The sequence below is a fragment of the Myotis brandtii genome, unplaced genomic scaffold (genome assembly GCF_000412655.1).
Source record: "Myotis brandtii unplaced genomic scaffold, ASM41265v1 scaffold299, whole genome shotgun sequence".
Lineage (NCBI taxonomy): Eukaryota > Metazoa > Chordata > Mammalia > Chiroptera > Vespertilionidae > Myotis > Myotis brandtii.
The window spans coordinates 845,412-865,174 of NW_005361430.1; the positions used below are offsets into that span (position 1 = coordinate 845,412).

Below are 19,763 nucleotides of genomic sequence, written 5' to 3' on the forward strand. Positions count from 1 at the left end.
CTTGCTTAGTGGAGGAATTAGATGGCAAACATGGCTTTTTGAAAAGTTAGAATGAAGAGCTATTCGTGAAGGGGGTCTTTGTTCCTGAACTTAAGGCACTGGTTTATTTCTAATGATTTCTATGCACAAGGGGGTAGGGGGACTGCACTGTGAAGGACCAAGCATCAGAGGTTATTTTTACCCTGCGTATCATTCTTTTTCCTTACAGCCACCACTCTGACCTTGGCACAGTCCTGCTTACAATACAGAACCTTTTATTCTAATTTTTTAGTAACTTGTATTAAGGAAATCTTGAAGAAAAACACTTTCTCCAGAAAGATACGAAAGAATCTGTACTGCCTCTAAATTGTAATTTCTGAAATTCCCAAAATTGATTTTAAAAGATCTATCTGAATAACCGGTCGGTATTTATGTAGCAACCGTTACTGGATTTTTGTTTTCCATTGCTTTCTGCGTCCTCTATGTACCTGAAGGATCTAAAGCAACTAATGAAAATAAACTTAATGGAGAAAAACTGTACATTTGTGTCTACCTCTGTTCAACAAGAAGAGAGGCAGCATTCTTTCTTCTGATTCTGCTAAAAATGCAGGACGTGTATGAATTTCATTGTAAGGTCATCTGGAAAGACAGTTACATGCTGTTCTGGATTTCACTAGCATCCACAAGAAATGCAAATGTGCTCTGTAAAGGCTAAAGAATCTCTCATTTTAGGAAAATGTGGGGTTTTTGGGGGGGGATAGCTTTAGAACAAAATAGTTGTTACACAGTTGTCTCCAAATTTAAGTACTTTATTCTAACTCAGAGACTTACTAACTCTTAACATATACAATTGCTAAACTAGGTTTTGTCATTTAGTTTATTGCAGACTAGAAACAGGGGCGCAATTTGAAACAGGTATAGTGACCTCCAAGGCTATAGTCTAGCATTATAAGTAAAAGGAAACATAAATAGTGGACATTATAATGGGTCACGATGATAACTGATACTTAATTCTGAAGAAGAGGCTTACTAATGATCTTTAAGAAGGCAGGGTGGTACAGTAAATTTTGCGATTTGTTTTAAGTATTCAGAAAGGGTACCTGATTATCTGATGGCACAGATAAATTTGGTATTACTGTGTAGAATGATTTCCCATAGTTTTCAATTTAATTTTTAATTTGGGGGGGCTTTTTTTAAAAAATGGAAAGAAACTAATTCAAAGGTTGATAATCTCTTATTGGAACCCCCTGAAAGGAAAATATATAATTATCTAACCACCTTTCAATAAGCTTCCAAGGTACACTAAAAGGAATTCAGGGTAATTTTTTGGGGGTGGGAGAACACCTTTTGCACAAACATCACTCATCACTATTTTATTGTCACTGTATTTATTTAAGCACACATTGTATATTCAGTACACTGTGACACATTTTAAATAAGACTTAAGTAGCCCTAGCTGGGTGGTTCTGTTGGTTGGAGTGTTGTCCCGTGCACATATCTGAGTTATGGGTTCCATCCCCAGTCACGGGAGGCAACTGATCAATGTTTCTCTCTATCCTTCTCTCTCCCTTCCTCTCTCTAAAATCATTGAACATGTCCTTGGTTGAGGATTTAAAAAATCATCATCATAAGATTTAAGTAGGAGAAAACAATAGAAGAACAAGTCAGTCCCTATCTTCCAAGTGTGATAATAATCGTTAGTAGAAATTATATTGATAATTGGCCATTAATTTTTTAGACCAAGCTTAAATATGGGTTAATAGTGAGCCCTAACTTAGTTTACATAGTTACATATAAATTCTTTAGAAGGAGAGTAGAAAGATCAATTCATTTAAATATAAATATTTTTGTCTTTTAGCCAGTGAATGAATAGCCACAAGATGAAAATTATTAAATTACAACTTGTTAAATACTAATACGGAATCATAGACTGAAGAACCCAAATTCAAATAGCTGCATGGAGGTCTTAAGTTCTCCATTAAATGAGTCACATGGTTCTTTAAAGTATATCCTGTGTCCTAGCAGAACATTATGCTCTTTTTAAACTGTACTTTAATTAAAAAATTGCAGTAGTAACATTTTTAGGATAGTTCCCATTCAAATCTCACGTGTAATATTTTGATTCTTTTCTTACAGGGCACAATGGCGACTCTTAAGGAAAAACTGATTGCACCACTTGCCAAAGAAGAGGCAACAATCCCAAACAATAAGATCACTGTCGTGGGTGTTGGACAAGTTGGTATGGCGTGTGCCATCAGCATTCTGGGAAAGGTACGTTTCAAGAACACCATACATGCTGGACACTTTCAGCATGTGTTCTTCAGACACTTCAGGTTTTATTGTATCTTTAAAAGATGTTTTTATCCTGAATAATTTGAAGTAAGTTGTAGGCATGATACTGCACCTTCAAATATGTAAGCCTGTGTCTCCTGAGAGAATGACAGTGTCCCTGTATGACACAATAGATGTAAGATTCCTAGGGAACTGAATGTTTATATAATACTATTATCTAATATACAGTGCCCAGATTTAAAATTCTCCAGCTGTCAATATCATGCTTTTTATGGCTGTTTTCACCCCAATCCAAGATCACATATTTTATATACTTGTCACATCTCTTTATTCTTCTTTAATTCAGAACTATTACTCGGGTTTTCTTTGTCTTTCATATCAGTGACATTTTTGAAGAGTCCATGTCAATTTTGTAGAACGTTCCTCCACTTATGTTGGTCTGATGTTTCCTTGTAATTATATCCAGGTTAATATTTTTGGCTGGGGTCATGACTAGGTGATGTAGTATTCTTCCTGATACATTACATCAGGAGTCATGCAGTGTTCAACTCGCCTCTTTGCAAGTGGTGACTGCAAGATTTTTCCACTGCAAATCTCCCCTTCTACAATTAATAAATAATGTGCACTGTGGCTTTTTGAGGTCGTGGAAATATCCTATTATTCTCCTCAAAATTTTACCCAATTGTTTTATTTTGAAATAATTTAAAACTTACAGAAAATTTGTAAGAAATAATAAAAAAAACAACACTATATCTTTCATATCCACTTTATCCAGATTTACCAATTCAGAGATTTTTATTATATTCTCTCTATACACACACACACACACACACACACACACACACACAGTGGATTCATTTTTAACCATTTGAGAATCAAATACAGATATCATACCCTTCTAAATCCATAAGAGTATATTTATTTAAAATAGGACATCTTCAAATATTCTCACATAACAAATGTGATTATCAATATCAGGAGGTTTAACATTGATATCATACTATTAGCACCTTCCACTCCAGGCTATATTTTTCCTTTATACTTCCATGGACTTGGGGCTTGCCTTGTATCCTGTTGTGCTTTGCATCATAATTAGCATTGTTTAGTTTCTGAGGACTTTTGAGGAAAGAGCTCTTTTCTTGTTTACCTCACTGAATTCATTCTTGTTCCTTCTCAAGGTTGCCTTCAATATAGGAACTACCTACACACCTCCAAAAGCAAAAATGCCTTGTCTTCAGAACACACTGTCTCTTTGTATTTACGGGAAGGCTGCCTGAATAACTCCTCGCCAAGCATAATTCTATTTGCAAAGTTTAAATTCTAAAGGAACAAATTCTGGATCACCACTGAGAAAAAGTTATCAAATTAATCAACTAAAATATGTAGGGTGCGATAATGAAGGTTTTGTTCTTTTGCATGTTTTTTCTAGCTCATTTTAATTGACTAGGTGCCTGTGATTTACTAGTAGGATAGCTGCTTCCCAAATTACAGGGAATTTAAATAACCCCACTTCAGTGCTCACTGTCCATGTCAGTAAAAATTAAACATAGTCCATTTTACGTTCCTTTTATGTAACATTTGAGTGTGTAACCTGTTCAAAGTGTTTTAACTGAAATGCTTCATTTTTAACAACAACCTGAAGAAGTGGGAGATGTCCTATTCTGTTTTCAGCTGAGGTGGCTGAGACTTGAGATGAAGTAGTCTGCCCACAGTCACAGCTGGTGGGGGCAGAACAATATACTTTTTTCTTTTTTTAATCCTCACTAGAGGATATTTTTTCATTGATTTCTAGAGAGAGTGGAAGGGAGGGAGGAGAGAGATTGGTTCACACACACACACACACACACACACACACACACATCCTGACCTAGGCTGCGTGCAACCAGGGTACATGCCCTTGATGGGGAATCAAACCCATGACCCTTCCGTCTGTGGGTTCCATGCTCTAACCACTGAGCTACCGGCCGGGGCATGATGGAACTGTATTTTGAACCCAAGACTGAAATTTCTTTTTATTCTGTGCTAGTATTTGGGTGGTTAAAAACAAAGGTATTAATGCAATACCAGCTAAGGATTTTTCATTCTTCCTGCTAATCTCAAAATTTACATTTTTCAGAAACCTGTATGTGAGCTATCATGAGTCTATGAGTACTTCTATGACTGTTTTAATTGTACATTTGAAGTCTTCCCTAGTAAATAATTTAATTGAGACGGTATCTGCAGTTATATAATACTTTGGCCCATTTCAGGTGCTTGAGAGAACAGACCCTGCTACTAACACAGTAGGAATCTTCTAATTCAAACGCTTACTGCGAGGGAATGACTGCCTTGTTCAAAGGCCATTTGATTAATTAAAAATATTTAAATCTTATTTTAATAAGTAAGCATGAAAGTGCTTCAAAATTGGTATTGATATTTGCTGAGGATTATAAACCCCACTAGTTTAACAGAGAAAGGAAGTGAACAGTGCCTACTCTGTTTAGTCTCTGTATTTTGCTTCATTTCTCTACGAAAGTTCTGGGAGGGGATTGTCATCTATGTATTATCGTTGGGAAAAAAAAAGACTCAGAAAGATTAAGTGACTTAGTTAAGATCACATATATAGTGAGCGCCAGACCTGGCCTTTTGAGTTCATCGCTGGTGTGCTTTACAGCGGACACACATTGCTTTGGCCCAGAAACTGAGCCTCGCTAGGGCATCAGAGATAGAGAGGTTGAGGAGGCCCACACCTCAGCTAGGCCTGTGAAGGCAGCTCAGGCCCCTAGTACCATGTCCCAACATTACGAAGACTCAGTTAACTATTTTCTGCTTGTGCTCTTTCCCACTCCCCCGGCCCTCATTGCCAACATCATAACCATGGCGAGCTTTTATAAAAACGGGAACTCTCCTACTTAAACTTTTCAGTAATGCCACAGGGCACGTATGCTACACACCTGCAAAGACCCTGCAAGGCCTCAAGGATCTTTCCCTGCCTGTCTCAGGGCAAAGCAGCGGAGTGCACAACCCTAGGGGGCGCCATCCACAGTGTCAGGAGCACCTGCCGATGCAACGTGGTGGACCTCATCTCTCACCCTCTGCCTTGATGTTTCTTCAAAACATCAAGCTCATTTCTGTGTAAACCTTTTCACTTGGTTTTCTCTTCACCTGGAATGTCTACCCCATAGCCGTGCTCGGCAAACCGCGGCTCGCGAGCCACATGCTGCTCTTTGGCCCCTTGAGTGTGGCTCTTACACAAAATACCACGTGCGGGCGCACACATACAGTGCGATTGAAACTTCGTGGCCCATGTGAAGAAGCCGGTATTTTGTGGAAGAGCCACACTGAAGGGGCCAAAGAGCTGCATGTGGATCGCGAGCCGAGGTTTGCAGAGCCGCAGTTTGCCGACCACTGCCCCAGACCATCACAGAGGTGACCCTTCCTATCAATCATATCATGCCTTTGCAGGCAGGCTTTCCCTGACTCTCCAATACAAAGTGAACTTCCCAGTAACTTCAATATCACCGTACCCCTGGTGTTTATAGCATTTGCATCATCAGAATCATCTTAAATTGTCTGCTTCATTCCTATTCTTTTCCTGATACATTTAATGAGAGCAAGGACTTTGCTAAATTTGTTCATTCCTGTATTCCTGATGAGTAGAATAATGCCTGGCACATTCAGCAATAAATATATAATAAATAAATGAATATTCCTACTATTACTAGTAAACTGCATTTACATTTGGCTGAATTTTTTCATAGCTTTTCCTTTTTCATGGTTTTTGCCAAATATGACTTCTGCCCCACTACCAATCCCAAACTCTGCATGGAGCTGCCAACTCCCCCTCAGCCTGCCGGGGTCACATGTCATTTCCATGAAAATTCTACCCTGAGCCTCTGTGCCCAGCTGCTTTAGGTCTGAGTGTCTGTTCTTGATCCTCAACTTCAGCCGTTTTCTTGAACAAACAGCATAAGAAGTCTTTTAGAAGGAGCAAAGTAATTACAGATATACTACAAAGCGGTTTTTATAGGCAAAGTCAGCTTACAAGTGGGACTTAATTAAAACTTGGAATTTGGACAAGAATAGACAGGTTAATGGAACAGACTAGAAGCCCAGAAACAGGTCCAAACCATATTAAGTGATAGAAGTGACATTCCAGAGGAGAAGAAAAAACAGATTATTGAAAAATAGTGCTTATCCATTTATTTGAAAAAAGTTACACCTTTTCCTACCACAAATTTCATGCACCCTAAACACTTCAAAATAAAAATGCAACCATCGGTGCGGCTCAGTTGGTTGGAGCATCATCCAGTACACTGAAGGGTGGCGGCTTCCATCCCTGGTCCGGGTGTGTACAGGAAGCGACTGATCGATGTTTCTCTCTCACTTTTTTTTTAAAATATATTTTATTGATTTTTTACAGAGAGGAAGGGAGAGAGATAGAGTGCAACCATCAAATATTAAAGCATTGGTGGCAGGAATTTACCAGCTAAGAGAACCAAGAGGCAGATTATGGCTGTGCCCAGTCCACACGATAATTTAGACTAAAAGACATTTTTGTAGACATTTCAACAGTGATGGTCGTGTTTTTCAACTGGCCTTACTCCTTAATAAATTATTGCTTTTGCAATTAATCTGGGTCTTGCAGTTTCAAATATTTAAAAATATATTTACAACTTAAGTGGAATACATAGATGGCAAATTCATGGGCTATCCACTAAGTTATTGCAGAAGGAGATTTATTTAAGCCAAACAGCAGCATCAGTCCTCAGTCACACGTGTTCCATTTGCCTGCCTCCACACTTGGAGGACATTCAGTGGTGCAGATGCAGCTAAATTCGGCGCTGCAATTATTTTTTAAAGTGTTGGATCCCTTCCTTCCTTGCCAGCTGTGTAGGCACTTCTCAGCCAATTCTCTACACCCACTGAAATAAAAGACAGGATCTGAGATCCTGTGATATCCTTTTCCACTTAAGCCCCAAATTGTTTTGCCCTGTTGCCTTCACCAGCACACATGTGATGTTACTAAAATAAGAGTGATGTTCTTTGTGTTCAGTACCTTGACAGAATGCTAGTGCTATTATTAAGTTGTATTGAACATAACTTAGTGGGTTGCCAAATAATGCTTCATTATAACATTGATGCGATGCTGTAGGAACTTATCTCTTGTTTATATCAATTAGTTTATGGTAAAATTGGTTTCGGAATAGATCATTTCACCACAGTTCCAAGAACCTATCAACAATGTTAAGTGAGGACTTACTGTATAATGTAGGACTTAAAAAACAACATGAATGAGGGTTTTGTGTGACCTTGTTAGAGGCTGCTAAGGAACAAAACCATTTTAAAAGGGTTAAAACATGTGTTTAAGTAAAAATAGATGAAAATTAATGCCAGTGTTTGACATTTGTGGCAATGAGAAAATATTTACAAGTAATTCCCGTCTCATAAAAGGGTGATTTCAGAAAATTTGCAAGTTAAGTTGTTGTTTGGAACTAAGAACACATTCCATCACAAGGAGGCTTGAGTCTCAGATAAACCATCACAAGCAAACCCTCACAGCTCACTTCTGGAGGCTAGCCAGCCATTGGGGTTCTGGAGACAGGATTGTCCTCATTCCTTGGCTCCTACAGGGAGCGGGACCTGCTTTGATGGCCGAGCAAAAGTAGATCAAGTTTCTTGTTGGCGATCTCATCTCTCTCTGCTTCTTCTCTCTCTGCTGGTCACCAGTTCCACCCAAGGTTACTCCTTATCCTTCAAAGTTCTTCCTGAACTCCAATTACCAGTGGGCTCCAGCACTGATATATCATATTAAGCTAATTATTTTGCCAACAGTCCTACTAAAAACAGCAGAGGCAAAGACTAGTGATGTTTCAATGAAAAGGATAGCTACTTTTTACTTTGCAAATAATGGATTTCCATAGAATAACCAAATTTCAAAGCTGAAAGGCTATTTAATTGCATCTAGAGTGACACCCACCCACCTTACCCCCCACCCTGCCCACTTTTATAAGAAGAAAAGATCAAGGACTTGCTGAAGAACATGCATGATTACTGAAAGGAAGAATCCAGAGTTTTGTTTTTCTTCCTCCCCACTATTCATGCAGAGATATAGAGAAATATAACTGTGTAAAATATGTTATGTATAAGACGTTTTATAAAACATGTGAAATTATGATACTGGATCAAGATTTAGGCCAGTGGTTCTCAACCTTCCTAATGCCGCGACCCTTTAATACAGTTCCTCATGTTGTGTTGACCCCCAACCATAAAATTATTTTTGTTGCTACTTCATAACTGTAATTTTGCTACTGTTATGAATTGTAATGTAAATATCTGATATGCAGGATGTATTTTCATTGTAACAAATTGAACATAATTAAAGCATAGTGATTAATCACAAAAACAATATGTAATTATATATTCAATATGTGTTTTCCAGTGGTCTTAGGCGACCCCTGTGAAAGGGTCGTTCGACCCCCAAAGGGGTCGTGACCCACAGGTTGAGAACCGCTGATTTAGGCTTTTCTTTTGCGTGGGTGGTATAAGATGACAATTGGAATAGAAAATAAAAGAACTCTGAGACTTGGCACATTTGGATTGATTATGTTTGGAGAATCTACTAGTCCTGGATCCCTCCGTCCATAAAACCCTCTTTCCTTGATCCACCAAGATACTGGTCAGAGCTAAGCCGAGGATTCCAAACTTCAGCCAGGGCTTTAAATCCTACCCTAAAGTGAACTTAAACTCATGATGGTTTAAAACAGATCTGCTCTGAGAAACCCTCCACCCTGGGGGTGACCTCAGGGATGGACACTCTGCCCAAGGTTGTTCCTGGGTCTAGGTGAATCTCTTTGTCACCATCCCCAAGTAATGTAAAGAATTGTGCACCCTGAGGCCACTGTTGAATCAAGTTGGTTTCAGCAGTAATCTTTACATCTCCATATTCTTAAAGCCATTTGCATTGTGTCAAGTTGAATACTAGAATGAAATTCTGAAAAATCAGTGTCTTGAATATTAAGTTCATTATTCAAGATGTTTTATCATGAATTTGTTTCAAGAGCACACCTAACCTCTGTGATTAAAGTCTCGAGGTTTGTAGACATTTGGCTCTTAGCCATTTAAAGGGTCTCTGGGTTGTATTGTGAGCTGGGTTACCTATCCTAGAGTAGCTTAGGACTAACACCTGTTTTTGTGATTCTAGTCTCTGGCTGATGAGCTGGCCCTTGTGGATGTGTTGGAAGATAAACTCAAAGGAGAAATGATGGACCTGCAGCATGGAAGCTTATTTCTTCAGACACCTAAAATTGTGGCAGATAAAGGTAGTGTTATTTCATGCCCAATGCAACCTTATCTAATAATTGATATCCTCAGCCCCTGATACAGCGTTAGTCTTCCCATCGTGGTGAATCTAGTATTGGCAGTTTCTTCTTTCCTTTGGGTTCCAGTTCATTCAGGAGGACAAACACTAAAGTATTACCTCTGTAAACATCCATGTGGCTTCCACACATTTGGTACATAACATTTTAGCAAATTGTATTATGATGTTTGTTTATGTGTATCTGAGAATGGGAAGGTTTCGGACAGGAAAAAACATTTGCCCAAAGTAATTTATTTGAGTGCCTTGATGAAGCTAAATGCATTCACGTTCCAGCCGTCCATTCTAGATGAGCAGGTTTATGCGATCGTTCTGCCAGCACAGCATGGCTCTGCCTAAAGATACAGAAATGTGGGCTCCAAGGTAATGTCTATTAATACTCCTACCAATAAGAGCTGTTACTGATTGGATTGTTGAGCAGTCTCTGTACTGTGAAACTTTCTGCATGGCTCATCTTACTTCATCCTCATAGCAGCCCTTTGAGAGGTAGGTCCTATTACCTCTGTTTTATGGGAGAGGAAACTGATAAAATATTAATGACTGTCAAAAGTTACATAGCAGCATAGCTTAATTGTGAATCATCCATAGCTATTGAGTCTAATGATTGCATCAAATCATAATGTCTTTCGTTTTTGGGGAAAGGACACGTCCTCCAGAGAAACTCCCTGCTCAAAGTGAATAAGCTTGAGTACTAGCCAAGAATTAAACACTTCAGTTCCCTCCTTCCCCATCATAGACTGAATTAACATTATAGACCTAAAGGTACCTTTAAATTGCTTTTTAAAAAAAATTTCTAGTTAAATCGGAAAGGAGGCTGGTTCCTCTTTTTTTTAAATATATTTTTATTGATTTCAGAGAGGGAGGGAGAGAGAGATAGAAAAATCAATGAAGAGAGAGAATCATTGCTGGGCTGCCTCCTGCACACCCCACACTGGGGATCAAGCCCACAACCTGGGCATGTGCCCTGCCCGGGAATCGAACCGTGATCTCCTAGTTCAGTGATGGCGAACCTTTTGAGCTTGGCGTGTCAGCATTTTGAAAAACCCTAACTTAACTCTGGTGCCATGTCACATATAGAAATTTTTTGATATTTGCAACCATAGTAAAACAAAGACTTACATTCTTGATACTTATTTTATATATTTAAATGCCATTTAACAAAGAAAAACCAACCAAAAAAATGAGTTCATGTGTCACCTCTGACACGCGTGTCATAGGTTCGCCATCACTGTCCTAGTTCATAGGTTGATGCTCAACCACTGAGCCATCCCAGCCGGGCTGCTTTATTTTCTATTGAAGGGCTGCCTGTTGGACTCACTGTTTATGCTTTGTATTATTACTGACAATGCAGTATTCTATAAAGTCAATTGCAAGTTGAAATTCTTAGCCAGAGGCATAATTTAAGACCTTTTTTATTTTTCTGGTACATTCTCCTGAACCAGTTTTATGTTTGGAATGCTTCCCTATAGAAGGAAGGAGCCACAGGAGCATTGTAAAACCTTATAATACAGAAAACGTAATTCTCATGTAAATTCTAGAAGCGTATGCATGTTGAGATAGTTTGGGGGCATATCACACCTGGTCTGTTTTGAAAAAGAGTTGTATTTAAAGTACCTTTTGGCTTCTCCCTCTAGACTACTCTGTGACCGCCAATTCTAAGATTGTGGTGGTAACTGCTGGAGTTCGCCAGCAAGAGGGAGAGAGTCGTCTGAACCTGGTGCAGAGGAATGTTAATGTCTTCAAATTCATTATTCCTCAGATCGTCAAGTACAGCCCTGATTGCATCATAATTGTGGTTTCTAACCCAGGTATTTGAATGCCTTAAGGGATCGGTTATGTTAAGTTCATTGTGTTCGGGGTTTATTTTATTTTGCTTTTTGAATTTAAGAAAATCTGTCTCGGTGTTCACTAGCAGAAGCAATTCACATGTCTTCTGTTAATGGCCCTAAAAGAGTGTTTGCAGAACTAATGGCACTGTCCCAGGCCAAATGTTTAAAAATGTGAGAATTGTTTTACTGGTATATAAAGCAGTTTCATCTGTTTGTTTAATCTGGGTTTGTTGTAGAGTCTAAAAGCTTTTAAAATTTCTGTAAAGATTATCCTGGGGTACATAATGAAACATTTGAACGTGGCTTCAATTTCTAAGAAATGTTTTAGCATATCTGACTTTTTGTTTCCCTAATCTCTAAAACTTCAAAATTGAATCATATTAAATTTGAAACTAAGAGTTCAAGAAAATCATTATTTAGTCCTGGTTTAAAGATGGAAACAGGCTGTATAAATAGACAAACACATGCTAACACCAAATGTTGTTAAAACCTAATACTTCTGGTTAAAAAGAATTGCATTATTTTAGCCTACACAGTCAAAATCCACTTTCTCTTTCACACTTCTTATGTCTATAGTTTGCCACCAAACTTATTGTTTATTGGTGCGCATAATAGATACATTGATAAAATGGTAAAACTGATTATCTCTGACAGCTCATATAGAGAAAGATTGTGAATAATATTTCACAATCCTAATACTTTGTGAAATATTGAGAGTTGAAAGCCAGCAAAGACAGGTTATTTTAGTATTCTTTTTTTTTTTTAATATATTTTATTGATTTTTTACAGAGAGGAAGGGAGAGAGATAGAGAGTTAGAAACATCGATGAGAGAGATACATTGATCAGCTGCCTCCTGCACACCTCCTACTGGGGATGTGCCCGCAACCAAGGTACATGCCCTTGACCGGAATCGAACCTGGGACCCTTCAGTCCACAGGCTGACGCTCTATCCACTGAGCCAAACCGGTTACGGCCATTTTAGTATTCTTATCCTCTGTAATTCTGGGTCGCAGTTTATTAAATAGTTCAATCCTGCATCTGAATGTTCTCACGGTGGCAGATAGATGTAGGACAGGAATGAGAAATGCCTGGCACATAATGAAGTTGTTGTGTCCTGTACCTAAGGCAGACATTAATAACTGGTTATACCGCTTTCCAGGGGTAGCTTCACAGTTTTAACTCTCCCAGGAGTCAGACTGGCCCGAATCCAAGTTGCCAAGGAAGGGTTTATAATATCTAGTCCCTAATGACCTTAAACTATCTTAGCCAGTGTCTATGACTGTGGAGATGGAGACTGCAAAATTAACCCCTTGCCTTGCTTGTGTGCGCATATTCCTACTTTTACAGCTTAGCCTGTAAGTACTGTGACCACAAGTTTTGCCTCTGTGCAGTCTCAAGCTGAGCCACATCAGAATGAAGGCTCTGTCATAGAAATCTTTTTATTAAATAGTAGGAGATGTTAATATCTTGTATTATAACAATTATTTACTAAGTAGTATCTGTTCCCGGGAAAATTTATAGTAGCATCCCTTGGTAATTTGGTAACCAATGCCTTTTGGTTTATGATGACAGTCACTAACAGTCATGGAATGTTAGAATTAGAAGAAATTTTAAGGGGTGATCTAATTCAACCCTTTTTCTTTCCACATACAGTAAATTAATTAATCTGCTAGGTTCTTATATATTCTCATTTCAAGTAAGAAATTCTCATTTCTCCTAACAAATAAAAAGCCAATATTGCATTTTTCTTGTCTCGCTAAACCCCATTATCTCTAATATGAAAAGTCAAAGTACATTTTTATAGGCACGTCTCATTTGGAGAATGGGGACGTGGGAGAGCAGGAAGCAGGGCACCCACTGATTTACATAGCAGTCGAAATCAGTTTTGATTTACTTGCATATATTTTTCTAAAATTTTTAGTGGATATTCTCACATATGTTACCTGGAAACTAAGTGGATTACCCAAGCACCGTGTGATTGGAAGTGGATGTAATCTGGGTTCTGCTAGATTTCGCTACCTTATGGCTGAAAAACTTGGCATTCATCCCAGCAGCTGCCATGGATGGATTTTGGGAGAACATGGCGACTCAAGTGGTAAAAAAAAATAAAAATAAAAATAAATTAATATAAAAAATAGACAGTATTTACTGTGTACTACTTTATGGTATTATTCTTGCCATTCTGAAATTTTTGAAGATGTTTTTATTGATTTTAGAGAGAGAGGAAGGGAGAAGGATAGAGAGATACATCAATGAGAAATAGACATCGATCCGCTGCCTCTTGCACATCCCCTCTTGCATGTGCCCTGACCAGGAACCAAATCGGGGACCTCTTGGCTCATGGGTTGATGCTCAATCATTGAACCACACTGCCTGGGCTGATTTTTTTTTTTAATGCATTTTTACATACCTAACAGTACAAATAAGTAATTTGTGGGGGATAACTTTATATAGACTAGGGAAATGATTCATCATCATATTTTTTTTTTGCCTGCTAATTTTAGTATTAACTAATTATTCTTGATTAAATGCATTATTACTATGATGATGTTTTGTGTTAAAAACATTTATGAAAATTGTGATTGTATTTAATAACCCTAAGCCTATTTATTAAACATAGAATTTCATACATTGAATAGGAGTATTGTATAAAACTATAATAATACAAAATGTTAATATTAATAATAATGATAACAATAATCTTTCTTTTACTAAATTTATTTCTGCCCAGTATACAAATTTAAGTATAAATTTTCCTTTGGATTTACTTGGAGTTTGTAATGTGATATTTGTAATGAGTTTATCCTGGTATTATAAGAATTTGGTTTTACGATTATTGCATTTGTGCATTTTTATATAATGAGGCTGATTTTTTTTTCTGACACAATTGTACTACTTTATTCGAGTTCTTCATATCCAAGCATTTATCTGAATTTATTTCCTATATAAAGTATTTAGCATAGTGTCTGATGTATAGTAAAAGCTTAATAAATGCTAGTCATTACAAATATACAATTTCTGGAACCACAGATCTAGAAGTGATATTACATGTCTTCTAGTTCAAGACTTTCATTTTAATGAGGAAGAAATGGAGGCAAGCAGTCATTGTGGCTTGTTGAAGATCCATTGTAGTTAGTGGCATCATTACAACTAGAATCAGATCTTCAGACTCTTGACCAAGTTCCATTCATTCATTACTATGTCATTTTTTTCAAAACATCTTTTCCCCCTATATTATGTACATAAAATGAAAAATAATTAAACCATGCTCATTATTGAATGATTTATAGTAGACCTCATAGCTTTCAAGAACCATGAAAATGTTTGTTTTTCAACAATTGGCCTGATTTTGCAAAAGTTTTGGGCTAAAAGAGGTTTTGGTTGGCCATGGGCAACTTCTCCATTCATAGCCAAGCTAGACATCACCCCATGCCTTTGCTTATATTTCCTGAGTCTCCAGTGCTTTCCTCCAAAAGTCCTTATTATTTCTTGAGGACCAGTTCCAATGCCTATATTTTGTACCCCTTTCTGTCACTCCTTTCCCCCCTACATTAAGTAGACCCTTTATTTATGTTTTATTACACTTTCTCCATACTTCTGTGAGAGCTTATCCCATTGTTTTTGTTTCCTTTACTTGTCTGTTTCTCCCGGTAAATTCTAAGCTTGTCCATGTCATAGAGCAGCGGTTCTCAACCTGTGGGTCGCGACCCCTTTGGCGGTCGAACGACCCTTTCACAGGGGTCGCCTAAGACTATCCTGCATATCAGATATTTACATTATGATTCATAACAGTAGCAACATTACAGTTATGAAGTAGCAACGAAAATAATTTTATGGTTGGGTCACAACATGAGGAACTGTATTTAAAGGGCCAGAAGGTTGAGAATCACTGTCATAGAGAATGTCTTTATTCATCTTTGTATGCCTAGGTCTTCAATATATGCTTTTGGCTGGGCAGGAGGTGTTAAGAATAGGCAAGGGAGTTGTTTTGGTGCATCCAAGCCTCCAGAGATATAGCCAATGATAAAGGAGCACCTTGTCTGTTATGCCTCTGGAGGCATTCTTGGAAGGAAATTTTTGATCCAATTAAGACCAGAAAAATTCATTGTGGTCACATGAATTTTCTTTCAAGAAATAGACTGGCCCTGGCTAGTTTGGCTCAGTGATTAGAGCATTGGCCTGCGGATTGAAGGGTCATGGGTTCGATTCTGGTCAAGGGCACATACCTCAGATGCAGGCTCAATCCCCATGCAGGAGGCAACCAATCTCTCTCTCTCTCTCTCTCTCTCTCTCTCTCTCTCTCTCTCCCTTCCATTCTCTCTAAAAATCAATATAAAAAATATCCTCAGGTGAGGATTAACAACACCAAAAAAGATATAGACTGAATTGAGGCATGAGAAGAAATACTTAGACTTCTCAAGATTTGTTTTTACCTCACTCCAGAAAAAAAAAGCGGGGGAGGACTTATATTACAAAAATAAATAGGAGGAAAGTTAAAAATTTCTCAAGCCGAAAGTTTGGGATAGCCCCCAACCAGAATCCCTTGTGATTTCACAAACCTAGAGAAAAACAAGAAGTCTATATTCTCTAATTATGACATAATAATTCTGTTTTGTACCCAAAGGTTGAAAGTTAAAAGTTCAGATGTGTGGCTATTTGATGCTAAAGGCAGCCTTTAGGGGGAAATATACTGGAGACAGTTGTCATTGAGCAGTTCAAGTGGGTAGCTTGCATCAGAGGTGAAATCTGAACTAAGTGAAGAAAAGGTTTCTGAAAATAGTGTTAGAAACATATAAAATGTTTATTTTAGTTATTTTAATTTTTCCAGTGGCTGTGTGGAGTGGAGTGAATGTGGCAGGCGTTTCTCTCCAGGAACTGAATCCAGCAATGGGAACGGACAATGACAGTGAAAATTGGAAGGAAGTGCATAAGATGGTGGTTGAAAGGTAAGTGGAAGAGGGCTTGATTTAAGACAATTAATTTTATCTTTGCTTAGATAAAATTATAAACACTTTCCACGGCTGCCTGCTCAGATAAACTCTTACTAAAGTAAATATGCAGCTGTTATCTGCTGAAACAGACAAGACTAACTTATACTGGTCAAGCTTGCTATGCCAGTCGCCGTAGGGAAAGTAAATATTTTTCTAGAGAAATTCTGTTGTAGAGGTAACAGAAACAATACATAGAATTAACAAGTAAGAAGGGCTTTCAAAATGCCTCCTGTCGATAGATAAGTGTGTCCTATTTAGAAAGTAAACCTAGACTCCACTAGTCTCCCAATTGCCTAAAATAAATACTTGCTGATTGATTGTTGAAAGTGTTTAAGCTGTGCTATATTTACCTTTCCATACTCAGATAAAGATGTCTCCCATTCCTTCCATTTTCTTTTTCTGGAAACTCTCTTAAGAGCAACCCATCTCTCTTTCTGTGACCTTTATGCTTATCATAAAACAAGGTGTCATTGGCCCTGGATTCAACTCATAACACTAACACTAACTATATAGTCTTAGGGAAGCCATTTAACCTTTAAGTTTAAACATGGGTTTCTCCTCTGTAAAGTCAAATGATAATAGAATTATTGTACAAATTGAGTAAAAGCACACACACCTATGCACATACTTATTATTGATAAGATTTTAATAAATGTTAGCTGTTAATTACAGAGAGTTGTTGTAACAAAACTAACTGATATCTCAATATGGAATTATTTTATTTAGATCAATTTTAATGATTTCCCCCCCCCCCCCAGGAATTTGACCTGTATAATGATAAAAGGAATTTTTAAAAAGTTGAAGGGGTCCTTAGAATATTATTAATATAGACCCTTTATTTTACAAATGAGAAAACGAGGGCTCACTCAGGTGATGTAACTTGCACATGGTCTTCTAGTCAGTGATAGATCCCAACTTCCTAATACTCAGTTACTCCTCCCACCTCTCAAGGACCTGTCCCTTTGTGCATTTTGTGGTGTACAATTTGTGTTCAGAAAATTTCCAGGCAAAATATTGCTATCACCTTGCTCTTAATTGAGTTGGTCATAGTATTTTAGGTGACATTGGTAAGTGGGTCCTCAAAATCAAGATATATTTTGTCCTTTGAGTATGAAGATTCATTTACTTTCATTGTTTCCTGATTTCATTAATATCTTTGGAAATGTTCATGTCTATGAATAAGAAGATTGGTTGGAAAAAGTACATTTTTACCACCATGACTTTATAATCACTTATCCAACTGTTATTTAAATTTATCAAAACATTTACATAGCACCTACCATAATGTGTTTATACTTTAAACATTTTACATGCATATTAACTCATTTAATAAACTTATGAAATAGATCCACTGTCACTCTCATTTTATAGAAGAAGACACTGAGACAAGGAAGGTTAAATAATTTAAACAAGATTACATAGTAAGAGACAGAGCAGGCGTTAAACCCAAAGAGTCTGGTTTTAATAACTATTGGGTATGATTTCAATGATCTCTTTTGTGACATATTTTTTTTCTTAGTGCCTATGAAGTCATCAAGTTAAAAGGATACACCAATTGGGCTATTGGATTAAGTGTGGCTGATCTCATTGAATCCATGTTTAAAAATTTATCCAGGATTCATCCAGTATCAACGATGGTGAAGGTAAGACAAAGTGTTACAAAATAGAAAGTGATTTCTAGTGTTGTAGTCTATAAATAGTCATTTAAGGAAGGACAAGATAAAGTCTCAGTCCACAGTTATTTCTCTTATTTCAAAATTTTATGGAGACTTTTTTCTCTTCCTACAGAAATCCAAGGATAATAAAAACATAAACTTGTAGAGGCTAAGACATCCAATAAATTTTTATAGTTCTTTTTATGTGAGGTGGCCAATTAAATATTCTGAATCTTATTGGCATAGTCTCACAATTGATGATCACTTAAATAAGTGTATAATAGTTTTATTTTAAGTTGGCATATTAAGCTATAGATTGCATATGATGTAGCACTTGATACCTAAGTAAATTTAGTTTAATTCAAAAGCCATGAAACAGTTAAATAGAAATTGATTGTTTTCACATGAAACTAAAATTGCATTAAAAAATTGTGAAAGAAAACTCATTTTCCACAAGTCAATGGCTAGGGTGAAAAAGTAAGGAGGGTGGTACAGTAGATTAAAAGAAGCATACAAAAAAGATAAATATTGAAGCATTTTGGAGTAAAACATGGTGTCAGATTTTCTTAAAAACAAATATGGCAAAAGTAGATTCATTGCCAAATTTTAGAGTGCATATGTAAGAATTTGTTTTTTCTCTATCCTTTGGTATATGTACAAAATTTTTGGAAATTAAAAGTTTAAAAATTTATTAAGTAACTTGTTTTGATAATTAAATAATTTAATTAATTGTGTAGTAAAATTGACCCTGTGAATAAATTAGTTTATACAAACTGGTAAAGCTTTTGGGAATTATACTATTTTCTTTTCCAGCAACTCTTAGGTGTTATAAGAATTTTGCCTTTGAGTGACCTCCAACTACTATTCTGGACCTTATAGGTTGGCTACCACCTGAAATTTTCTTCTTAACTAAAGAATTTTAAGAAACTTAAGATTTCATGAAAAGTAGCCCATTAAGAACCACATTTGAATGCAATTTAATTTGAAGACATATATCAAATTCTGTTAAAATCTACCTAAGAGAGAGAGAATTATCATACAGTTCAATAAAGCACTTACTACTTTCTTAATAAATTTCTAGTTTTATCAGAGTGTATATTTGTCTTTCCTATGTATAAAACCTAATTCAAAACAGAAGTATTAGGGAAATCTGAGCCTGTAAGTAATGAAAACTAAAGAATGAGTTTGTGCTTACACATTTCCTACAATTCTTTCTATTCAAAGATAGGACCTAGGATCATTCTTACCTCTGGTTTTATTCCTTAATCTAAATGCTTTTCTTATCTGGCAGGGGATGTATGGCATTGAGAATGAAGTCTTCCTGAGTCTCCCATGTATTCTGAATGCTCGGGGATTAACCAGTGTTATCAACCAGAAACTGAAGGATGATGAGGTTGCTCAACTCAAGAAAAGCGCAGATACCCTCTGGAACATCCAGAAGGACCTCAAAGACCTGTGACTACAGGGTTCTAGGCTGTAGAAATTTAAGAACTACAATGTGATTAACCATGAGCCTTTAGTTTCCATCCATGAACATGGATCACAGTTTGCTTTTATCCTCCTAAATATGTGAATCTGGGCTTACAGAATCAAAGCCCATACCTGGTGTAATGCTTGCAACATGAGTCCTTGAACAAATAAATTAACGATGGTAGTGTG

At 37.0% G+C, this 19,763-nt stretch overlaps 1 protein-coding gene across 1 annotated transcript in view; it reads left to right on the forward strand.

Annotated features, from left to right (window-relative positions):
- The window catches only part of LDHB (lactate dehydrogenase B), a 20,769-nt gene extending 1,006 nt beyond the window's left edge, over positions 1-19,763 (forward strand). Inside the window, exons 2-8 of the mRNA XM_005869567.2 lie at positions 2,116-2,250; positions 9,455-9,572; positions 11,263-11,436; positions 13,380-13,553; positions 16,287-16,404; positions 17,969-18,092; positions 19,396-19,763. Of these exons, the coding sequence (XP_005869629.1) occupies positions 2,122-2,250; positions 9,455-9,572; positions 11,263-11,436; positions 13,380-13,553; positions 16,287-16,404; positions 17,969-18,092; positions 19,396-19,563 (1,005 nt within the window). The 5' untranslated portion in view covers positions 2,116-2,121 and the 3' untranslated portion in view covers positions 19,564-19,763. The remainder of the gene's footprint in view (positions 1-2,115; positions 2,251-9,454; positions 9,573-11,262; positions 11,437-13,379; positions 13,554-16,286; positions 16,405-17,968; positions 18,093-19,395) is intronic.